The sequence below is a fragment of the Drosophila willistoni genome, assembly GCF_018902025.1.
Source record: "Drosophila willistoni isolate 14030-0811.24 chromosome 2L unlocalized genomic scaffold, UCI_dwil_1.1 Seg168, whole genome shotgun sequence".
Classification (NCBI taxonomy): Eukaryota; Metazoa; Arthropoda; class Insecta; order Diptera; family Drosophilidae; genus Drosophila; species Drosophila willistoni.
Window position 1 is genome coordinate 5,148,186 of NW_025814047.1, and position 22,229 is coordinate 5,170,414.

The 22,229-nt window shown below is 38.6% G+C and overlaps 1 protein-coding gene across 1 annotated transcript; it reads left to right on the top strand.

Annotated features, from left to right (window-relative positions):
• The first annotated feature begins 2,214 nt into the window (after positions 1-2,214).
• LOC6640903 (serine-rich adhesin for platelets) lies at positions 2,215-12,843 on the top strand. The gene is made up of 3 exons (XM_047009582.1): positions 2,215-7,688; positions 7,773-12,220; positions 12,727-12,843. Exons 1-3 carry the CDS (start codon positions 2,228-2,230, stop codon positions 12,841-12,843), a joined length of 10,026 nt encoding a protein of 3,341 aa, XP_046865538.1. The 5' UTR covers positions 2,215-2,227.
• Positions 12,844-22,229: the final 9,386 nt, after the last annotated feature.

The window sequence follows — 22,229 nt, forward strand, 5'->3', positions numbered from 1 at the left end:
ATTCTCCTCCATCTCAACGCTGTAAGCGGATTTCTGGCTGCAGCTTGCTTTCTATTTTTTGTCCCATTTGTTTGTTGTTAGTTCTCCTATCTTTTCTTTTTTTGTCCTTTTTTTCTTGTTGGTGAATGCCACTCATTAGTTTTCAAATAGCAGCATTAATAGGCAAAAAGGCAGAGCGAAAGTGAGAGCGAGAGGGAGGTAGAGATGAGAATAGTTTTGTATAGGGGCAAGAATAGAGGGAATTGCTCAATTTGTGGCATTAAGCCCCCATTTACCTGTCTGTGTGTGTGTGTAAGTGTGTTTGTTGGCCAGGACTTTGTTGTCCTGTTGTTCTTTTGTGTGTCCTTGTTTGTTATTGCAGCAGTCTTTACTACGTCATCCTTTTTTTACGGATTCAATCTAAGACCACCAGGTGAAAGAGAAAAAAAAACACAATTTTATGTCTGATAATTGACGTAAATTTGTTTTTTTAGTCCATACATATGACCTAGTAGAAGGTTAGAAGTAGACACTTGGTTATAACAATGGAAAAACAATCAAAATATGTGAAATATGAAAGTATTATAGATACACAAAGGTAAATTTCAGCTGTTTGAAGTTAAATTGTTGTTAAACTCTTCTAGCTTAAAAATAGTCTTTAGGATCAAACCAAAACAATAGAGAAGACGGTAGAATCTGGCTACTAATAATATAAATTGTAAAGGCATCAATATAACTACAGTAAACAGTGCTAGAATCTACGGCATTGTTAGAACCATCTTCTTGTGCGATCATAGACTATATTAAATATTTCGAAACTCTTTCTCAAAATAGCTAATTCCAAAATTAAAAAAACAAAAACCTCGAACATACTATCATCAATATTTAATGGATAAATATTTGCTACCATCTCACGTTGAAGGAAGTAAACAGTCAATGTCAGATACGTGTACAATGTTCTTAAATAAATGATAAATTGGAACAAACTTTATATTAGATGAAAGAGGGTAGAACATTTTTTTTTTTTAAATAAAGCTTGATCTAGGAATAATTTTTTTAAGTCGTGTCTGATGCACCATAATCAGAGCTGGTCAGGAAAATGCCAACATAATTTAAAAGAATATTCAAACTTTGGCAAGACCAAAGTTAGTTCAGACCTCGAATATATATGTATATTTTTTACTATATTATTTTTACCTTTTGTATTTATTTGCTTAAGCAAGAATTTTAAATCAAATAAAATCCATAACTCCATAAAAAAAATAGGCCGAAAAAGAAAACAAAATACAATAAATGTAGTTATTTAACAAATATTTGAACTACTATTAGCAAAACTGACGAATAGCGTCAACATGATAAAAAAAAGAGAGTTATTGTATACAAAAAATTTGATTATAATTAATTACGTTGCAAAGTTGCCTAACAATAAAATTTGAATTGTTGAATACATGAACTTTATTTCAAAGAGTTTTGATTTTTTTCAATATTCTTTTCTTTAAATCTTTGACTGATTTACATATATGTATTTGTGTGCATAAGTAGCTCAAAAGAATCCACTTTCCTTAAACTCAACAATCATAAAAAAACCCCTAAATCACGATATTTCATCCTCTTCGCTATACTTTTGTAGTTTCCATTTTTTTTTGTTCTTATTCATATGATTTAAATAAATATTGATACTATTTCTGTTTTCACCATATTTCTTCGGTTATCCATTTGAGACAGATAAATTCTAGAAAGGAGGCAACGAGGGGTCACACAATTAAATTGAATTCTTACACCAAAATTAAAAATGTGTGCTAAACAATATGTATTATTATAAAACACAATTAATCTACGCTGTATGTAGAAAACATTTGTAAATATTTGCTGCAGCAGGTCTGACGTTTTTAAATTATTTTTTGGCATTTGCCACGAGTGTTAAATTCTTACGTAAAGTCAAAGAATTGCTAACAATTGTTTAATCTATGCTTGAAGCAAATATTTTGCACAGTTGTTCTTGGTCTTGACTTTGACGTCGAAGTGTCTGTGGATAGACAATGGAATCCAAATGTTTTACTTTTTTTTGGCTTTTAAAACAATGTACAAATTTGCAAACCTGACAAAAGCATCTACGTAAATAACAAGAGTTTATTTAATAACACAAAATATAATATAATAGAGACAACAAAAAACAGTAAGGTATAAAAGGCAGCAAGTTATTCGTTTTGGCTAACAGATCTAGTCTATCTGGAATTGTAGACAGATCATGCGTATATTTTATATCGGGTTCTTGGGACTACTCCTGTCCATCGCGACTGGTGCTCAAAATGCAACGAACGTGACAACGGCAATCAGCACCCAAGAAATCAAACAGCAACCGTGTTGCGAAAGTGTTCGACAAACTCTAATTGAAATACGAAAAGATATACGGTTATGGCTTTTAGACAGGCTTTTCGGGAAATTAGTTCTAACGCATGAAGGTGAACTACTTGTAAACTCAATTGATTGTGCACACCACAAAAATAAACTAATTGACTTGGAGGATAGTGATGAATCAAGGATTGAAGAAGCAGATAATAGCGATGAAGAAAGTGATCAAGCTTTTTCTAGTTCTTCGAATTCAAAAAAGAAAAGCTATCGCAATTCGAAATCGCAAAAATCGCACTCTCGTTCTAAGCGATCGAAGAGATCGACTACAAGAATATCAAACGAAAACAAATTTGATTATGAGGATAATGACGACTCAAACATTGAAAAAACGGATAATAACGGTGATGAAAACGACCCAGCTCAAACCAGATCTTCGGTATCAAACAAGGAGACAATCCGCAGATCAAAGTGGAATAAGTCGAACTCAATATCAAAAAAATCGAAGTCGTCTAGAAGAAAATCAAATAACAGCAAATCTAAGAAACATCGGTCTAAATCAAGATCTAAACGATCCACAACAAAAAATAAAAGATCAAAACAAAGAACGTCCAAGAAAACTAAAGCCAATGGTGCAAAAAAAAACCTAACTACGACATCTACAACAAGAACGATTAAAAATTCTACTACTCCAGTAGAGATTGAATCTAGCACAGTTGCTGACGGAGGAAACACTGAACAGTCAAGTTCTTCAACCACAACTACAACGACAACAACATTTTATGATCCTACCTCATCTTCTTCGACAACAACATCTTCAGAAAGAAATGAACAGTCAAGCTCTTCTACTACTCCAGTAGAGAGTGAATCCAGCATAGTTGTTGACGGAGGAAACACTTACCAGTCAAGTTCTTCAACCACAACTACAACAACATCTTCTGAAGGAAGCGATCCTACCTCATCTTCTTCGACAACAACATCTTCAGAAGAAAATAAACAGTCAAGCTCTTCTACTACTCCAGTAGAGACTGAATCGAGCACAGGTGTTGACGGAGGAAACACTGACCAGTCAAGTTCTTCAACCACAACTACAACGACAACAACATCCTCTGAAGGAAGCGATCCTACCTCATCTTCTTCGACAACAACATCTTCAGAAGGAAATGAACAGTCAAGCTCTTCTACTACTCCAGTAGAGAGTGAATCCAGCACAGTTGTTGACGGAGGAAACACTGACCAGTCAAGTTCTTCAACCACAACTACAACGACAACAACATCTTCTGATCCTACCTCATCTTCTTCGACAACAACATCTTCAGAAGAAAATGAACAGGCAGGAACTTCTACTACTCCAGTAGAGAGTGAATCCAGCACAGTTGTTGACGGAGGAAACACTGACCAGTCAAGTTCTTCAACCACAACTACAACGACAACAACATATTCCGAAGGAAGCGATCCTTCTTCATCTTCTTCGACAACAACATCTTCAGAAGGAAATGAACAGTCAAGCTCTTCTACTACTCCAGTAGAGAGTGAATCCAGCACAGTTGTTGACGGAGGAAACACTGACCAGTCAAATTCTTCAACCACAACTACAACTACAACAACATCTTCTGATCCTACCTCATCTTCCTCGACAACAACATCTTCAGAAGGAAATGAACAGTCAAGCTCTTCTACTACTCCAGTAGAGAGTGAATCCAGCACAGTGGTTGACGGAGGAAACACTGACCAGTCAAGTTCTTCAACCACAACTACAACTACAACAACATCTCCTGATCCTACCTCATCTTCTTCGACAACATCATCTTCAGAAGGAAATGAACAGTCAAGCTCTTCTACTACTCCAGTAGAGAGTGAATCCAGCACAGTTGTTGACGGAGGAAACACTGACCAGTCAAGTTCTTCAACCACAACTACAACTACAACAACATCTTCTGATCCTACCTCATCTTCTTCGACAACAACATCTTCAGAAGGAAATGAACAGTCAAGCTCTTCTACTACTCCAGTAGAGAGTGAATCCAGCACAGTTGTTGACGGAGGAAACACTGACCAGTCAAGTTCTTCAACCACAACTACAACGACAACAACATCTTCTGAAGGAAGCGATCTTACCTCATCTTCTTCGACAACAACATCTTCAGAAGGAAATGAACAGTCAAGCTCTTCTACTACTCCAGTAGAGAGTGAATCCAGCACAGTTGTTGACGGAGGAAACACTGACCAGTCAAATTCTTCAACCACAACTACAACGACAACAACATATTCCGAAGGAAGCGATCCTTCTTCATCTTCTTCGACAACAACATCTTCAGAAGGAAATGAACAGTCAAGCTCTTCTACTACTCCAGTAGAGAGTGAATCCAGCACAGTTGTTGACGGAGGAAACACTGACCAGTCAAATTCTTCAACCACAACTACAACTACAACAACATCTTCTGATCCTACCTCATCTTCCTCGACAACAACATCTTCAGAAGGAAATGAACAGTCAAGCTCTTCTACTACTCCAGTAGAGAGTGAATCCAGCACAGTGGTTGACGGAGGAAACACTGACCAGTCAAGTTCTTCAACCACAACTACAACTACAACAACATCTTCTGAAGGAAGCGATCCTACGTCATCTTCTTCGACAACAACATCTTCAGAAGGAAATGAACAGTCAAGCTCTTCTACTACTCCAGTAGAGAGTGAATCCAGCACAGTTGTTGACGGAGGAAACACTGACCAGTCAAATTCTTCAACCACAACTACAACTACAACAACATCTCCTGATCCTACCTCATCTTCTTCGACAACATCATCTTCAGAAGGAAATGAACAGTCAAGCTCTTCTACTACTCCAGTAGAGAGTGAATCCAGCACAGTTGTTGACGGAGGAAACACTGACCAGTCAAATTCTTCAACCACAACTACAACTACAACAACATCTTCTGATCCTACCTCATCTTCTTCGACAACAACATCTTCAGAAGGAAATGAACAGTCAAGCTCTTCTACTACGCCAGTAGAGAGTGAATCCAGCACAGTTGTTGACGGAGGAAACACTGACCAGTCAAGTTCTTCAACCACAACTACAACGACAACAACATCTTCTGAAGGAAGCGATCTTACCTCATCTTCTTCGACAACAACATCTTCAGAAGGAAATGAACAGTCAAGCTCTTCTACTACTCCAGTAGAGAGTGAATCCAGCACAGTTGTTGACGGAGGAAACACTGACCAGTCAAATTCTTCAACCACAACTACAACGAAAACAACATCTTCTGAAGGAAGCGATCCTACCTCATCTTCTTCGACAACAACATCTTCAGAAGGAAATGAACAGTCAAGCTCTTCTACTACTTCAGTAGAGAGTGAATCCAGCACAGTTGTTGACGGAGGAAACACTGACCAGTCAAGTTCTTCAACCACAACTACAACGACAACAACATCTTCTGAAGGAAGCGATCCTACCTCATCTTCTTCGACAACAACATCTTCAGAAGGAAATGAACAGTCAAGCTCTTCTACTACTCCAGTAGAGAGTGAATCCAGCACAGTTGTTGACGCAGGAAACACTGAACAGTCAAGTGCTTCAACCACAACTACAACGACAACAACATCTTCTGAAGGAAGCGATCCTACGTCATCTTCTTCGACAACAACATCTTCAGAAGGAAATGAACAGTCAAGCTCTTCTACTACTCCAGTAGAGAGTGAGTCCAGCACAGTTGTTGACGGAGGAAACACTGACCAGTCAAGTTCTTCAACCACAACTACAACTACAACAACATCTTCTGATCCTACCTCATCTTCTTCGACAACAACATCTTCAGAAGGAAATGAACAGTCAAGCTCTTCTACTACTCCAGTAAAGACTGAATCCAGCACAGGTGTTGACGGAGGAAACACTGACCTGTCAAGTTCTTCAACCACAACTACAACGACAACAACATCTTCCGAAGAAAGTGATCCTACATCATCTTCTTCGATAACAACATCTTCAGAAGGAAATGAACAGTCAAGTTCTTCTACTACTCCAGTAGAGAGTGAATCCAGCACAGTTGTTGACGGAGGAAACATTGACCAGTCAAGTTCTTCAACCACAACTACATCGACAACAACATCTTTTGAAGGAAGCGATCCTACCTCATCTTCTTCGACAACAACATCTTCAGAAGGAAATGAACAGTCAAGCTCTTCTACTACTCCAGTAGAGAGTGAATCCAGCATAGTTGTTGACGGAGGAAACACTGACCAGTCAAGTTCTTCAAACACAACTACAACGACAACAACATCTTCTGAAGGAAGCGATCCTACCTCATCTTCTTCGACAACAACATCTTCAGAAGGAAATGAACAGTCAAGCTCTTCTACTTCTCCAGTAGAGAGTGAATCCAGCACAGTTGTTGACGGAGGAAACACTGACCAGTCAAGTTCTTCAACCACAACTACAACTACAACAACATCTTCTGATCCTACCTCATCTTCTTCGACAACATCATCTTCAGAAGGAAATGAACAGTCAAATTCTTCTACTACTCCAGTAGAGACTGGTGTTGACGGGGTAAACACTGACCAGTCAAGTTCTTCAACCACAACTACAACGACAACAACATCTTCTGAAGGAAGCGATCCTACCTCATCTTCTTCGACAACAACATCTTCAGAAAAAAATGAACAGTCAAGTTCTTCTACTACTCCAGTAGAAAGTGAATCCAGCACAGTTGTTGACGGAGGAAACACTGACCAGTCAAGTTCTTCAACCACAGCTACAACTACAACAACATCTTCTGAAGGAAGCGATCCTACCTCATCTTCTTCGACAACAACATCTTCAGAAGGAAATGAACAGTCAAGCTCTTCTACTACTCCAGGAGAGATTGAATCCAGCACAGTTGTTGACGGAGGAAACACTGACCAGTCAAGTTCTTCAACCACAACTACATCGACAACAACATCTTCTGATTCTACCTCATCTTCTTCGACAACATCATCTTCAGAACGAAATGAACAGTCAAGTTCTTCTACTACTCCAGTAGAGACTGGTGTTGACGGGGGAAACACTGACCAGTCAAGTTCTTCAACCACAACTACAACGACAACAACATCTTCTGAAGGAAGCGATCCTACCTCATCTTCTTCGACAACAACATCTTCAGAAGAAAATGAACAGTCAAGCTCTTCTACTACTCCAGTAGAAAGTGAATCCAGCACAGTTGTTGACGGAGGAAACACTGACCAGTCAAGTTCTTCAACCACAACTACAACGACAACAATATCTTCCGAAGGAAGCGATCCTACCTCATCTTCTTCGACAACAACATCTTCAGAAGGAAATAAACAGTCAAGTTCTTCTACTACTCCAGTAGAGAGTGAGTCCAGCACAGTTGTTGACGGAGGAAACACTGACCAGTCAAATTCTTCAACCACAACTACAACGAAAACAACATCTTCAGATCCTACCTCATCTTCTTCGACAACAACATCTTCAGAAGGAAATGAACAGTCAAGCTCTTCTACTACTCCAGTAGAGAGTGAATCCAGCACAGTTGTTGACGGAGGAAACACTGACCAGTCAAGTTCTTCAACCACAACTACAACGACAACAACATCTTCTGAAGGAAGCGATCCTACCTCATCTTCTTCGACAACAACATCTTCAGAAGGAAATAAACAGTCAAGTTCTTCTACTACTCCAGTAGAGAGTGAGTCCAGCACAGTTGTTGACGGAGGAAACACTGACCAGTCAAGTTCTTCAACCACAACGACAACAACATCTTCTGAAGGAAGCGATCCTACCTCATCTTCTTCGACAACAACATCTTCAGAAGGAAATGAACAGTCAAGCTCTTCTACTACTCCAGTAGAGAGTGAATCCAGCACAGTTGTTGACGGAGGAAACACTGACCAGTCAAGTTCTTCAACCACAACTACGACGACAACAATATCTTCCGAAGGAAGCGATCCTACCTCATCTTCTTCGACAGCAACATCTTCGGAAGGAAATGAACAGTCAAGCTCTTCTACTACTCCAGTAGAGACTGAATCCAGCACAGTTGTTGACGGAGGCAACACTGACCAGTCAAGTTCTTCAACCACAACTACAACGACAACAACTTCTTCAGATCCTACCCCATCTTCTTCGACAACAACATCTTCAGAAGGAAATGAACAGTCAAGCTCTTCTACTACTCCAGTAGAGAGTGAATCCAGCACAGTTGTTGACGGAGGAAACACTGACCAGTCAAGTTCTTCAACCACAACTACAACGACAACAACTTCTTCAGATCCTACCCCATCTTCTTCGACAACAACATCTTCAGAAGGAAATGAACAGTCAAGCTCTTCTACTGCTCCAGTAGAGAGTGAATCCAGCACAGTTGTTGACGGAGGAAACACTGACCAGTCAAGTTCTTCAACCACAACTACAACGACAACAACATCTTCTGAAGGAAGCGATCCTACCTCATCTTCTTCGACAACAACATCTTCGGAAGGAAATGAACAGTCAAGTTTTTCTACTACTCCCGTAGAGAGTGCATCCAGAACAGTTGTTGACGGAGGAAACACTGACCAGTCAAGTTCTTCAACCACAACTACAACGACAACAACATCTTCCGAAGGAAGCGATCCCACATCATCTTCTTCGACAACAACATCTTCAGAAGGAAATGAACAGTCAAGTTCTTCTACTACTCCAGTAGAGACTGAATCCAGCACAGGTGTTGACGGAGGAAACACTGACCAGTCAAGTTCTTCAACCACAACTACAACGACGACAACATCTTCCCAAGGAAGCGATCCCACCTCATCTTCTTCGACAACAACATCTTCAGAAGGAAATGGGCAGTCAATTTCTTCTACTACTCCAGTAGAGAGTGAAACTAGCACAGTTATTGACGGAGGAAACACTGACCAGTCAAGTTCTTCAACCACAACTACAACGACAACAACATCTTCCGAAGGAAGCGATCCTACTTCATCTTCTTCGACAACAACATCTTCGGAAGGAAATGAACAGTCAAGCTCTTCTACTACTCCAGTAGAGACTGAATCCAGCACAGTTGTTGACAAAGGCAACACTGACCAGTCAAGTTCTTCAACCACAACTACATCGACAACAACATCTTCTGATCCTACCTCATCTTCTTCGACAACAACATCTTCAGAAGAAATTGAACAGGCAGGAACTTCTACTACTCCAGTAGAGAGTGAATCCAGCACGGTTGTTGACGGAGGAAACACTGACCAGTCAAGTTCTTCAACCACAACTACAACGACAACAACATCTTCTGAAGGAAGCGATCCTACCTCATCTTCTTCGACAACAACATCTTCGGAAGGAAATGAACAGTCAAGCTCTTCTACTACTCCAGTAGAGACTGAATCCAGCACAGTTGTTGACGGAGGAAACACTGACCAGTCAAGTTCTTCAACTGCAACTACAACGACAACAACATCTTCCGAAGGAAGCGATCCTACCTCATCTTCTTCGACAACAACATCTTCAGAAGGAAATGAACAGTCAATTTCTTCTACTACTCCAGTAGAGACTGAATCCAGCACAGGTGTTGACGGAGGAAACACTGACCAGTCAAGTTCTTCAACCACAACTACAACGACGAGAACATCTTCCCAAGGAAGCGATCCCACCTCATCTTCTTCGACAACAACATCTTCAGAAGGAAATGAACAGTCAAGCTCTTCTACTACTCCAGTAGAGACTGAATCCAGCACAGTTGTTGACGGAGGAAACACTGACCAGTCAAGTTCTTCAACTACAACTACAACGACAACAACATCTTCCGAAGGAAGCGATCCTACCTCATCTTCTTCGACAACAACATCTTTAGAAGGAAATGAACAGTCAAGCTCTTCTACTACTCCAGAAGAGAGTGAGTCCAGCACAGTTGTTGACGGAGGAAACACTGACCAGTCAAGTTCTTCAACCACAACTACAACGACGACAACATCTTCCCAAGAAAGCGATCCCACCTCATCTTCTTCGACAACAACATCTTCAGAAGGAAATGGGCAGTCAAGTTCTTCTACTACTCCAGTAGAGAGTGAAACTAGCACAGTTGTTGACGGAGGAAACACTGACCAGTCAAGTTCTTCAACCACAACTACAAAGACAACAACATCTTCCGAAGGAAGCGATCCTACCTCATCTTCTTCGACAACAACATCTTCGGAAGGAAATGAACAGTCAAGCTCTTCTACTACTCCAGTGGAGACTGAATCCAGCACAGGTGTTGACGGAGGAAACACTGACCAGTCAAGTTCTTCAACCACAACTACAACGACAACGACATCTTCTGAAGGAAGCGATCCTACGTCATCTTCTTCGACAACAACATCTTCAGAAGGAAATGAACAGTCAAGTTTTTCTACTACTCCAGTAGAGAGTGAATCCAGAACAGTTGTTGACGGAGGAAACACTGACCAGTCAAGTTCTTCAACCACAACTACAACGACAACAACATCTTCCGAAGGAAGCGATCCCACATCATCTTCTTCGACAAAAACATCTTCAGAAGGAAATGAGCAGTCAAATTCTTCTACTACTCCAGTAGAGAGTGCATCCAGCACAGTTCTTGACGGAGGAAACACTGACCAGTCAAGTTCTTCAACCACAACTACAACGACAACAACATCTTCTGAAGGAAGCGATCCTACCTCATCTTCTTCGACAAAAACATCTTCAGAAGGAAATGAGCAGTCAAGTTCTTCTACTACTCCAGTAGAGAGTGAATCCAGCACAGTTGTTGACGGAGGAAACACTGACCAGTCAAGTTCTTTAACCACATCTACAACGACAACAACATCTTCTGAAGGAAATAAACAGGCAAGATCTTCGACGTCTCCTATAATTAAGGAATCGAACACTACCGTTGAGGGAGGCAATACCGGCCAAACTAAGTCTTCAACCACAACAACAACGACTATAACATCATCTTCCAATGGATCTAAACCCTCCAGTTCTACCACTACATCCACTTCTAGAAATGAAAGCAATAATTCTAGCGCGTCTTCTAAGGCAAATGGTGGCCGTAAAACTTCTTCTTCTACAACGAAAACGACCAAAACAACATATTCGTCTTCCCCAAGAAGAAACAACTCCAAGTCAACAACTTGGACATCTTCTGAACAGACACAACAATCAGGATCTTCGACTTCTCCAATAGTTAAGGAGTCGAGCACTACCGTTGAGGGAGGAAATGCCGGCCAAACTAAGTCTTCAACCACAACAACAACGACTATAACATCATCTTCCAATGGATCTAAACCTTCCAGTTCTACCACTACATCCACTTCTAGAAATGAAAACAATAATTCAAGCGCGTCTTCTAAGGCAAATGGTGGCCGTAAAACTTCCTCTTCTACAACGAAAACGACAAAAACAACATATTCTTCTCCCCCGAGAAGAAACAATTCCAAGTCAACGTCTTGGACAACGCGATCAAGCTCTTCAAGGAGCACATCAAACAATAAACGCAATAGTGCAGGACCTACTGTAATATCTAGGAACAACGTTGGCAGTACGGATGAAACTTCAGGTCCTTCCTATGGTGGCGATAATGGCAACGGATACGGCGCCAATTGGCGTACTTGGGCCAAGCAGTCGAGCACCAACACAAAGGATTCATTAGGAGCAAAATCTGTAGTAGATAACGCTGCTCAAACAGGTCCACCTAGTTCTCATTCATGGTCTCAGCGATCGGGCTTTTCCAGGAGCAGCTCTGACCCGCAAGAAATTGATAACGATGCCAATGAACAGCTTCCGTCGGCCAGTTCCGCAGACAACATGGAGGGAATTACCAATGAGGGCTCCGCATCGAGCGATGGAGAGACAGGCGAATCTGGAAGCTATCAAGGAGCTTATCCATACAGATGGCGTTGGGTACGAGGAGCCAGACCGAATTGGGGATATGGTTGGCCATATAGAAGGTCTTGGAGTGGAATGGGAAATTGGAACAATCGTTATTAAAACTAAGTGGCCAATTGGGCCAGTTATCTTATAAACGAATGTCCAAAAAAAAATATATATGCATATGAATATATAAAATTGAGTTTTTATTTCCATCAAGAAAAACAAAACAATATATGTACATATGTACATACATAGTTAGTAGACAGTGGAGATGTATTTAGCATAGGTATTAGCTCAGCTGTTGGATAAACGATTTTTTTAAATTGTTGAAACAGTTGTTTCAATATTTGCGAGACAATCGAACACTGTGTACGCAGTAAAGTTTAAATTAAAAAATTTCTTGTCAAATAACATTCAAAAAAATCAAAATTGATTATTCAATATTTTTTTTTTATTAATAGTCTAAAAAAAGAAATACAATTTATTTCCCTTATTATCGTGTACAAGATGTAATATATCTTTCCATGACCATTTAGGTGGTCCAGGGATTTGAGTTGGCGGTTCAGTACTGGTCGAGGAACCCAAACACAATGTCGGCTCCGTGGTGGCTGAGTATGAGGCACTCGAAACTTCCCAAATCAATAAATAAATAAGCAGAGCGTTGAGTAAAATTGACTTCATTTTCGTCGATTTGCTGATTGCTTACTAAATTCAAAAACTCTTTCTTTCGGCCGTTTTATACATTTGCTAAAAATTCTAGCCACCGCTTTGTCAAATATTTACTCAAATGTCTTTCTTCCAATTCAAAATAAAGAAGAAAAAATAGACAACAGAAAGCCAAACGCGTAGTACTCGTTAGGGTACATCAAGAATTTAAAAATATTCACTTGAAAAATAATTTATTTACTCGCATCCATTTTTCATTATACTTCATTTTTTTTGGCAAATTTAAATTTTCATGGAAATAAGTGAAAGAAAAAAGTCAACGTTAAGCGCCATAGAAATGTCCGTTTCCTTGAAGAGTTAAGTGATGTTTAACCCAATTTCTGAGATTTTTCCTTTGCAACATATGCTCAACATAATGTATGTTCCCATTAGAAACAACCCAGGAAATTCGTTTGGTTGAAACACCACATGTCTATATTTTTGTAGGTTCATCTCTAAATAATAAATATATTGGAAGGCGCGAAAAATATAGAATCGAACAATATTTACTAAGAACATATTTAGTAGCAGCAAAACATAGAATATAACTCTTCAATAATTAAATAGATTTAGTAAAGAAGTATTTAATTTAACATTTGGATCGTCTAAGATTTTATGTATTATTTTGTGTCATTTTAAAAATGTTCAAATCTTATTTTTAAACAAATTTCTAAATTCATTTCAATTCTTATTGATTAATAATAGTGCTTAAACGTGTCAATTTATCAACAATTGCACTAAAATCTGTTAAGCTGCATTAGCCAAATTGCGTTAATATTTTGGACATATAGAAACAAAAACTAATCCACTGAACAGCATCAGCATCACTGTGCTGATTTAGAATATGACCAAATGTACTCTCTCTGTCTATTTCTCCCTAAGCAAATACATTGTGTTCTTTCTACAGACTTTGGATCAACAAAAACAAAATATTCAATATAAAATACACTTATTTAACTCTGTAGAATGAAATAAAACTTCTTTGATGTTCAGTAAACGATTCATTCCGATTAACACCCTAAGCATGACCATCTAGTAGGTCTAACCCTCCCCCTCCATGGCATGTTCCACCGATCCTGCAGACACACCTTGTTAACAGTGACCCAAAACCAACAAGCAAATGACACATTGTCTGTTGCGTCACATCTGCCATACGATTGCATATGGGGGGAAGCTACTAAAGGGCAATTCAAAATCGAAAAGCGTTGCAAACGGGAAAATGGGAAAAATTTGTTTTTCCTATCCACACACAAGTTAACAAATTGTAAATGACACAAAGTATGCTCAAAATCAAATAAGAAATTCGTTACAGGCAGCCGCCTGCAAGTCACTTCATTTACAGGAACAGGATTTACGAGAGTGACACACATTATTACAATGTGCTCAAAGCACTACGCACTAGGATCCTTTTAAATGGCTCGGGGGCAGCAGGATTGCTGCAATACGGATTGCGTATGCGCAAAGGAAACTGTAAAAAGAGAGCAAATCGCTCGTGTCGAAACGAAATTTTCAACGCTCGACTGGCTAAGCGATCCACAGATTTCCACTGTGAGTTACTCTGAGTGTTTGTGTGTGTGTGTGTGTGTGTGTGTGTGTGTGTGCTGTGTGTTTGTTGTAAAAGATGCCAAAAAGTGCTAATGAAATGTCCTTTTCTGGCTCACTGCCGTTTCGTTCCACAGTCGACTCAGCTAGGCAGCTGGCTTAGGGTTCACTTCATCCTCTTGTCTTCGTCCCCGAGTGTGTGGCGAATGGAAAGGAGGAGATGGAAAAGAAAAAAAAGAAGAAATAAAATTGTTCGCTTCATTTGCTTTTAAGAAGAGAGATGAGATGATGCATAACTGCAATTTGTTGCATGCCATGGACTTGGACTTGGTTGTAATTTACTACTTATTCCTTTCTGGCCACCACCTCAAGTGGAATCTCGGGCATTAATATTCAATTTTCCAAGTGTACTTAGTGCAGCTTAGAGAGTTCTCTTTGCGTCTGTGCCTAGCCCAATTAGCTGCAATTGTAGCAATTGCCCAGAAACTGAAACTGAAGTGCATCATGCAACTTCGACAACAACAACAAGAACAACAATGGACAGCAGCTGCAATAGTTTTGGCCAGTTATTAGGTCAATTATAAATTCGATCGATACAATTGTTACACAAAATGCAACAGGCCGCGGTAGAGGGTTATTATACCTGCTGCGGACTCTCCTGAAACTTATTGATGATATTTTAAACTAGAAAATAAAAAACTATATAGTGTATACTTCAAAAGGAAAAGTTTTCCATTATTATATTTTTAACTGTGATATGAATTAGCCTTCGAATAGTATTCACATAACATTCAAGAAGCTGAATAAATTAGAAAGTGAAGTTTCATTAAGAATGGTATTGTACAAAACATATGTTGGGGATTCCCCACCAAGACATTTACCTTTGTATATATTCATTATGTCGAATTTCAGTATATTTCGCAAATTTTAGATTGAGTCTCTGGAGTTTCTGCCAAATTAAAAGGTTACAAAAGGATTAAGAAATCCTATAATTACTATTTAAACTAATAACCTTTAGGTTTGAAAAAACCACAAAATATTACAATTTGAACCCTGAAGGCTGTGGATCAGCAGTTTTGCAGTAAAGGATCGCAATAATAAATCATCTCAAATATTGACAAAGTTTGCTGCTTCTTGGAAGTCCTTAAACCTAGAAAACGTCTTAAACGCAAGGTAGTTTAAAATGCATATTTGGATAGCTTAAATTTAAGCAGTCCTTGGTTGGGTCAGTCCAAGAGCCAAGTCCAAGAGCCTAAAAGAAGCGAATAAACTTTTATTAGAAATTTTCCATATGTCTGAGTTTATTTCTTGATCTTCTAAATTATCCAATAACACTTTGAGCCCCCACATTGTTAATCAGTTTACTTAGCTTGACATATTGCATAAAACACCTTGAAATTTTCTGATCAGCCTTTGATATTTAGTTTTACTATAATGAAAGTATTAAGACAAAATCTTGAAATTTGTTTGTTAAACCTTCTGGAGAAAGTCAGCTAAATGACTTCTGTTTGGCAATGATGTGTCCCGGCAGCTGGGGAATAACTATTCTAGAAAATTTCTTTTGTTGCAATTCGCAGCTGCTCGAGCACCTGAGCAAAACCGCAACGAATATAAGCAACATAAACAGGAATTAGTTGTTTTTTAATTGTTAGAGAAAACAACTTTGCAGGATGCACGCAGCACGAGCCTCCTGTTGGCACAAGGCACACAGCACGTTGTCCTTTGAGACAATTCAACTCAGCTTGAGATTTGCTTCTGCCAAAATATTTGCAACACATGAGAAGTGCTGCTGCCTTCTAACAAATGTCGGGAAATTCCACGAAGTCAATGACAAAGGATGTAGTAGTCGAAGTGCGACTACCGAATCAGAAGCCTTGAAATTACATTTTATGACATGCCATTAAAAGGCAGCCAAGTTGATTGCAAAGAATGCTGCAGCGTATCAAATTGAAAGCAGAAGTTGACATTTCTAAGATACTAACTAGACTCCGTGCTGCACTCTGGACCCTTCGGACACTGCGCATGCGTGGCTAATCGCGGAACGTGTGTCCAGTGTGTCCAGCGCTCTGTGCACGCGCGGACAAAGCCCAGTTAGTCACAGCGAATTATAAGAGAGAGCTAGAGCCAGAGCTCTGGACAACGCCAACAGCAGGCTCAGGTCACCTTGAGCTCTATATACATACATACTTATAAACTAGGCACACCCACCTGGTAGCTCATGATAACCATTATCCTTTTGGACAACAAAAAGCGTGGCCAATGGCTCTGCCAGCTAGACAAATGTCACGCGCAAAGAGAAGTTTATGTTCTATAGAACTATCTCAGTTTCATTGCCCATTGTTAAATAAGCATAACGAAATTGGGAATGTCTACGAATCAGAAAGGGGCAATGATCATGGAACAGGAAGTAAGGTCAAGGTAAATGTCAGTTTAGACCCGATCTAATTTAGATTACATTCAATGTGTGATAGGAAAACTAGTAAAAGTGTTTAAGGGAATACTGGGTTACATACGGATTATCCAAATAATCATAAATTAGACAGGACTAAATATATCCGACTTTTAGATTGGTTACAGTAAATGAGAAGAATATTTTTATGTAATGCACTATTCTCAACAATAAAGAGAAAGTCAAACGAAGTATTTTATTGAACTAATATCTGAGAGCAGTGAGTTTTATAAATGATAATATACATATTTAATAATAAACTAAATGAAATCAATACTGTGCCAACCAATATAGTGTCTTTTAGGTAGAAATAAATGTAATGTAATGTTAATTTTCAACTGCTGTCAAAATTTTCTATTTCGGTTATTTGCTGCTGCTTTTGCTGTCAGATTTTCTGATTTGGTTTTTTTGCTGTTGCTTTTGCTTCGACTGTTCATAGTTTTCGAAGCAGAAGCAACAGCACACAGCAAAACTGTTGACAGTTTTCACAGTTTTCAAACCCTACTTAGAAATTTATTTTTATACCATACACCCATAGGGTGAAATGGTATATTAAAGTCGCCAAAATGTATGTAACAGGCAGAAGGAAGCATCTCCGACCCCACAAAGTATATATATTCTTGATCAGGATCAACAACCGCGTCGATCTAGCCATGTCCGTCTGTCCGTCCGTCTGTCCGTCCGTCCGTCTGTCCGTATGAACACCTAGATCTCGGAGACTGTAAGAGCTAGAGCCACCAAATTTGGTACGTAGACTCGTGTAGTATGTAGAGTGATCAAGTTTATTTCAAATTTTTGACACGCCCCTTTCCGCCCCCGCAATTTAAAAAAAGCGTTTATCTCAAAAACTATTCCAGCTAGAGACCCCATATTTGGTATGTATATTCGCTTAGTAAATGCACACATTTTGTATGTATAAAAATTTTGCCACGCCCTTTTCCGCCCCCGTAATTTGAAAAACTTGATTATCTCCCGTATTTTTTTACCTTATGCAATCACACTTGGCACACTTAAATTTAATACTAATATCTAGCAAAATACTAAATTTGATCAAAATCGGACAAAAAACAGTGGAGTTATGCATATAAACGTTTTTCCATAAGGCCGGAGTTGGCCGTTGGCTGGTGGGGGCGCTAGGGTGCTCGTATGATTGAGTGAGCGAGATACTAAGATATGCTTGTAAAAAGCATGTGAAAATGCATTTGTTTAATAAAGTTGAAATATTTGCTTTACTGGTGTATGGTATACCTAAGTCGGCGAGACGACTTACTTACTTCATTTAATTACAAGTTATCTTTTGTATTTTATTTAACTTATCTGAACCTACACATATTTTCATATTTAATGGTAGCTTCAGTCTGAAATCTATCCAATGAGATAATTTGTATTGCTATTTTAATAGAGAGCACATTGAAGTGTGCTTTAAATTAAGGTCTTTTTGGGTATATTAATTCGTTTAATTGGAGTATTTGTTTAAGTACCTCAGTCTCTTTTTAATCAATCTAATTAAACAAACTCCCTTACCATCAGTTGACTTTATAATGGGAGCACCTTTTCCAAATGGCTAATTCCAAATGACTAAATTAGAGTAACTACCTCTGCATATCTCGATAATATTTGAATTTTTCATTCTATTTTTTTGGTCTCCCTTTATAGATTACAAGCCATTATGAGAAACTTATTTGTAAGGCTTACGACAAAAATTTTGTGCAAAAATGGCGATGAAAAGTTTTTAGCCGGAAATAGAGGAAAACAGAAAAACAGGCAAACAAACGTAAGCCAATGACAAAGGTTTTGCCACGAACCACATGAAAATAGTTGGCAAAAAAAAAGAAAAAACTAAATGTGACACAAAAAAGTAAAAAAGAAATTATTAAATGTTTAATGCAGCGCAACATGCAATACAATTACGCACACACACAAAGAGTGAAAAAAAGAGTCAGAGAGGGAGGGGAAAAGGAATTTGAGAGATAGCACGCAAAAGGAAAACTTGTGACAAAAGCGCGGAAAAGCAGGGCCGGAGCCATAAAACTTTTGCCATGATGATGAAAAACCGTTTTGTGCGGGCTTAAGCCAATTTGTGCCAAACACAGAGCCATGAAGCAGATGGTAAAGACATTGCAAGAGAGACAAGGACAGACAGACAGAGAGAGAGAGAGAGAGGACAAAACTAGCGAAAATGCCAAATTAAAGTTGCAATGAAGTTTTTGCCAAGCGGCTTAAAGGCAAATGCCAAAGTGAAACTGGCAAATGGCATTGCCAAGTCACATAATGAGAAAAAGAGAAGAATATAAGCTTTTGCCCCTTTTTTAGTTTTCTCCACTCTTTCGGCGGCTTCACTCAATCTGCTTGTTGATTAAACCGATAAGATCTACTCCCTATATGGGTGCCTACATATATATATATATATACTTAATATAAAGGGCAGGCAGCTCAAACAGGAATCTGATTAGCAGGCAGAATTTGACAGACATCCAGCGAGCTGTGAGTATGGTTCTTCTCACTTGTAATTATTGGCAATTTCACGGCAATAAAATCACAAGCGTGTAAAATCATAAATGATAGCCCTACCTATACACACACATACCTATAGATATATATATATATGTATACCTACATATGTATATGCAGGTGGAATTGAACAATATTTAACAGGTGATCTTTAATCCTGCTTCAGCTGCCCGTTCATCTGTTGAAACTTTGGGGCGTTTCTCACTTAAAAAGCCGCAATTTTCATATTAAAAATATTTATTAAACTTTTGCCTCCCCTTCCCCTAGCTGCTTCACTCCTTGTTGGCCCTTTTCTGGTTAAGGTGTGAATGCGTCAATGTGGCAATGATGCGAAAGGGCTTAGGCAACAGCTTGCCTTTGTCGGCCCTCTTTTTTTGAAGTGGCCTGTTGCTCTGCGTAATTAGGCACTTGGGGTAATTAATAAAAAAAATCTTACCCGTAACTGTAAAAATTTGAACACAAAGTAAATTGAAGTGTGCCTGAAGCATCTACCAAATTAATGATCGAACCGGAAAGAATCCGTTAGATAAACTAAGGGCTGTTGTTTAATTTGGCGTTGAATGTTTACAACAAACAAATTGTGGGCAAAATAAAGGAATTGTCTTGAAAATGGTAAGAGATAAGAATACTTTATTGAATGAAGTATTATTTATAAGACATTTTGGGAATTTTTTACCAAAAACGATTGCAGAAACTTACTAGAATGAATTATCCCTAAAAAAAAATAGGAAAGGGGATAGAAGTTTTACTTATCCTTATCCTTTTTGTTCACTTCTCCCTTGCTATCTCTAGGATAGAATATAGTGAGTTTTGTTTTTGCAAGTAATGAATTGTTTTTCAGTACAAAGATTTTAAGATATTGACGACGGTGACTTAAGTTTTCTTTAAAACAATTTAAAGCTTAGTTTTAGTTAAACAATTTACTTAATTTAAATAAACATGCCTAATTATAATCTGAATAATTTAAGCCTAATTTGTTTAGTAGTTGGATTATCAATAGCACATGTAATAAATTGTGAAAAAATTGACTTGACTTGGCTTTTTGTTGAAAATAAAGCAACATACTATGTGGTATATACAAAAGCATATCGCTCAGGTAATCCTCTACGGTTGATAAAGCAAAGTATCGTTTAATGATTGAAGATGTCAATGTTCTTAAAACGTTCATAAAATCAACCTGGAAACATTACAGAAAACAATCAAATTCTAGTCAATGTATTCTTAAAAAATTCGTACGTTAAATTTTTATTTTTATATATTAGGATTTCATTTTAAGATTATATTAACCTGTTATAATAACTTTCTCTTTCACTTAAAAACAAAATAAATCAAACAATCACAATGGCATGAATATAATTTTTAATTTCAAGTCATATTTAAAACACAGCAATCTATCATCTAATTAAAAAAATAAGGTTATTCTTCAGATTCCTGGAATATTTGCGGTCCTTATGAACAGTTTCTTTGTACCCTTCATAGACTTTATTATTTGACCGCCTACTTGAAATTTCTAAATCGTCAACTGTGGGAACTATATTGATCTCAATTGATTGCAATGTTCTATGCGATTGTTGCGCCTGTCAAAATATTGAAAGAGACCGATAGCCAACAGAGATTGAGCTTCAATAAGTAAAGACAATTTTTGCAAACTCATTGCGGCAAGCATCAAAAAAAAAAAAAAATATATATCTAAGATGACAATTTCTTCCCACCTTTATTAACTAATTTGCCAAGGTTGAGCGGTAAGCCAACAAAAGAAGCAAAGAGCCAAAAGAGCCCGAAAGACTTCTAATTGCTACAAGACGCACTTGTAGCCACACACGAAGATGGATAGAGATGGAGGAGAATAGGGCGGCAAGTGACAAACGCAGGTTAATACGATTTCCAAGTTGTGGGCCCAAAAATGAATTTTATGTCAACGTCATCGTTTTTCGTGATTGCGTGTGGCGAGCCTCCGTCTTCCTTCCTTTTGACTACCGATTGGTTTTGCCATGGACAATGGAAGCAACTGAGGTGGTGGCGGCGGCATCATTGCCATAGGGGAAAATGTCGCACACAACGTCATTGTCATACTCATTGTCGTTTTCATTGTTATTGTCACCTGAGCAATGCTTTCCCATAGCATATTCTTGTTATTTTTCTTCTTTGGCCATCTCTTTCTCTCTCGCTCCCTCTCTCTCTCTCTTTCTCTTTATTTTCTCGTCCTGGCATTGTCAGTTTTATTGTTTGTACCATTTTTTCGGTTGCCTAGCCTAGCCTAGCCTAGGTGTGGGCCATGTTTCATTTCTCTCTGTTGATGATGAGTCCAAGTGAGCAGAAATGAACGCTTCGTTTGATCCTTGCAATAGTCTTTTATGCATTGTTGTTTGTCGGTCGATTTGTTTTCATTTGAAACTCATTTGGCTGCACTTGCGCATCCTTAAAGTGTTTTGGCAGACGCAATCCAAGCCTGGTTCGCAAGGCGGCGGCACCTTTCTACTTTTATTGTTCCAAATATGTGCAATTGTTTGTGCTCAATTGCCAAAAAAAAAGAAGCAATGAAAGAGAAGGCTGAGAGAAACTGTTAGAAGACCCCGTTCGATTGTGTGTGTGGTCCTACTCGGGAGACCTACCAGTCGATGGGAATCAGTGCAGTTCGAAAAAGCATTGCATTTTGGTTCCTGACTTTGCATATGCTTAAAATCCTCTGCCGACCGTGTTTCAAATGATTCTCAGGATGATGATGATGATGATGAGGATGAGGATGATAATGACGATAATGGCCTACTCCAGCAACTTCTGTGCTTAGTCTGGTTGGGATTGTTGGTCACCAGAAAAACCACACACATTGGG

Bases quoted from the DNA above. Each gene is read 5' to 3' on its own strand.
- LOC6640903 (XM_047009582.1), top strand. From the start codon at position 2,228: ATGCGTATATTTTATATCGGGTTCTTGGGACTACTCCTGTCCATCGCG. The intron at 7,689-7,772 runs GTGAGTCCAGCA...CAACATCTTCAG, and splicing joins TTCTACTACTCCAGTAGAGA to ATCCTACCTCATCTTCTTCG. The intron at 12,221-12,726 runs GTACGAGGAGCC...ATGACCATTTAG, and splicing joins ATCCATACAGATGGCGTTGG to GTGGTCCAGGGATTTGAGTT.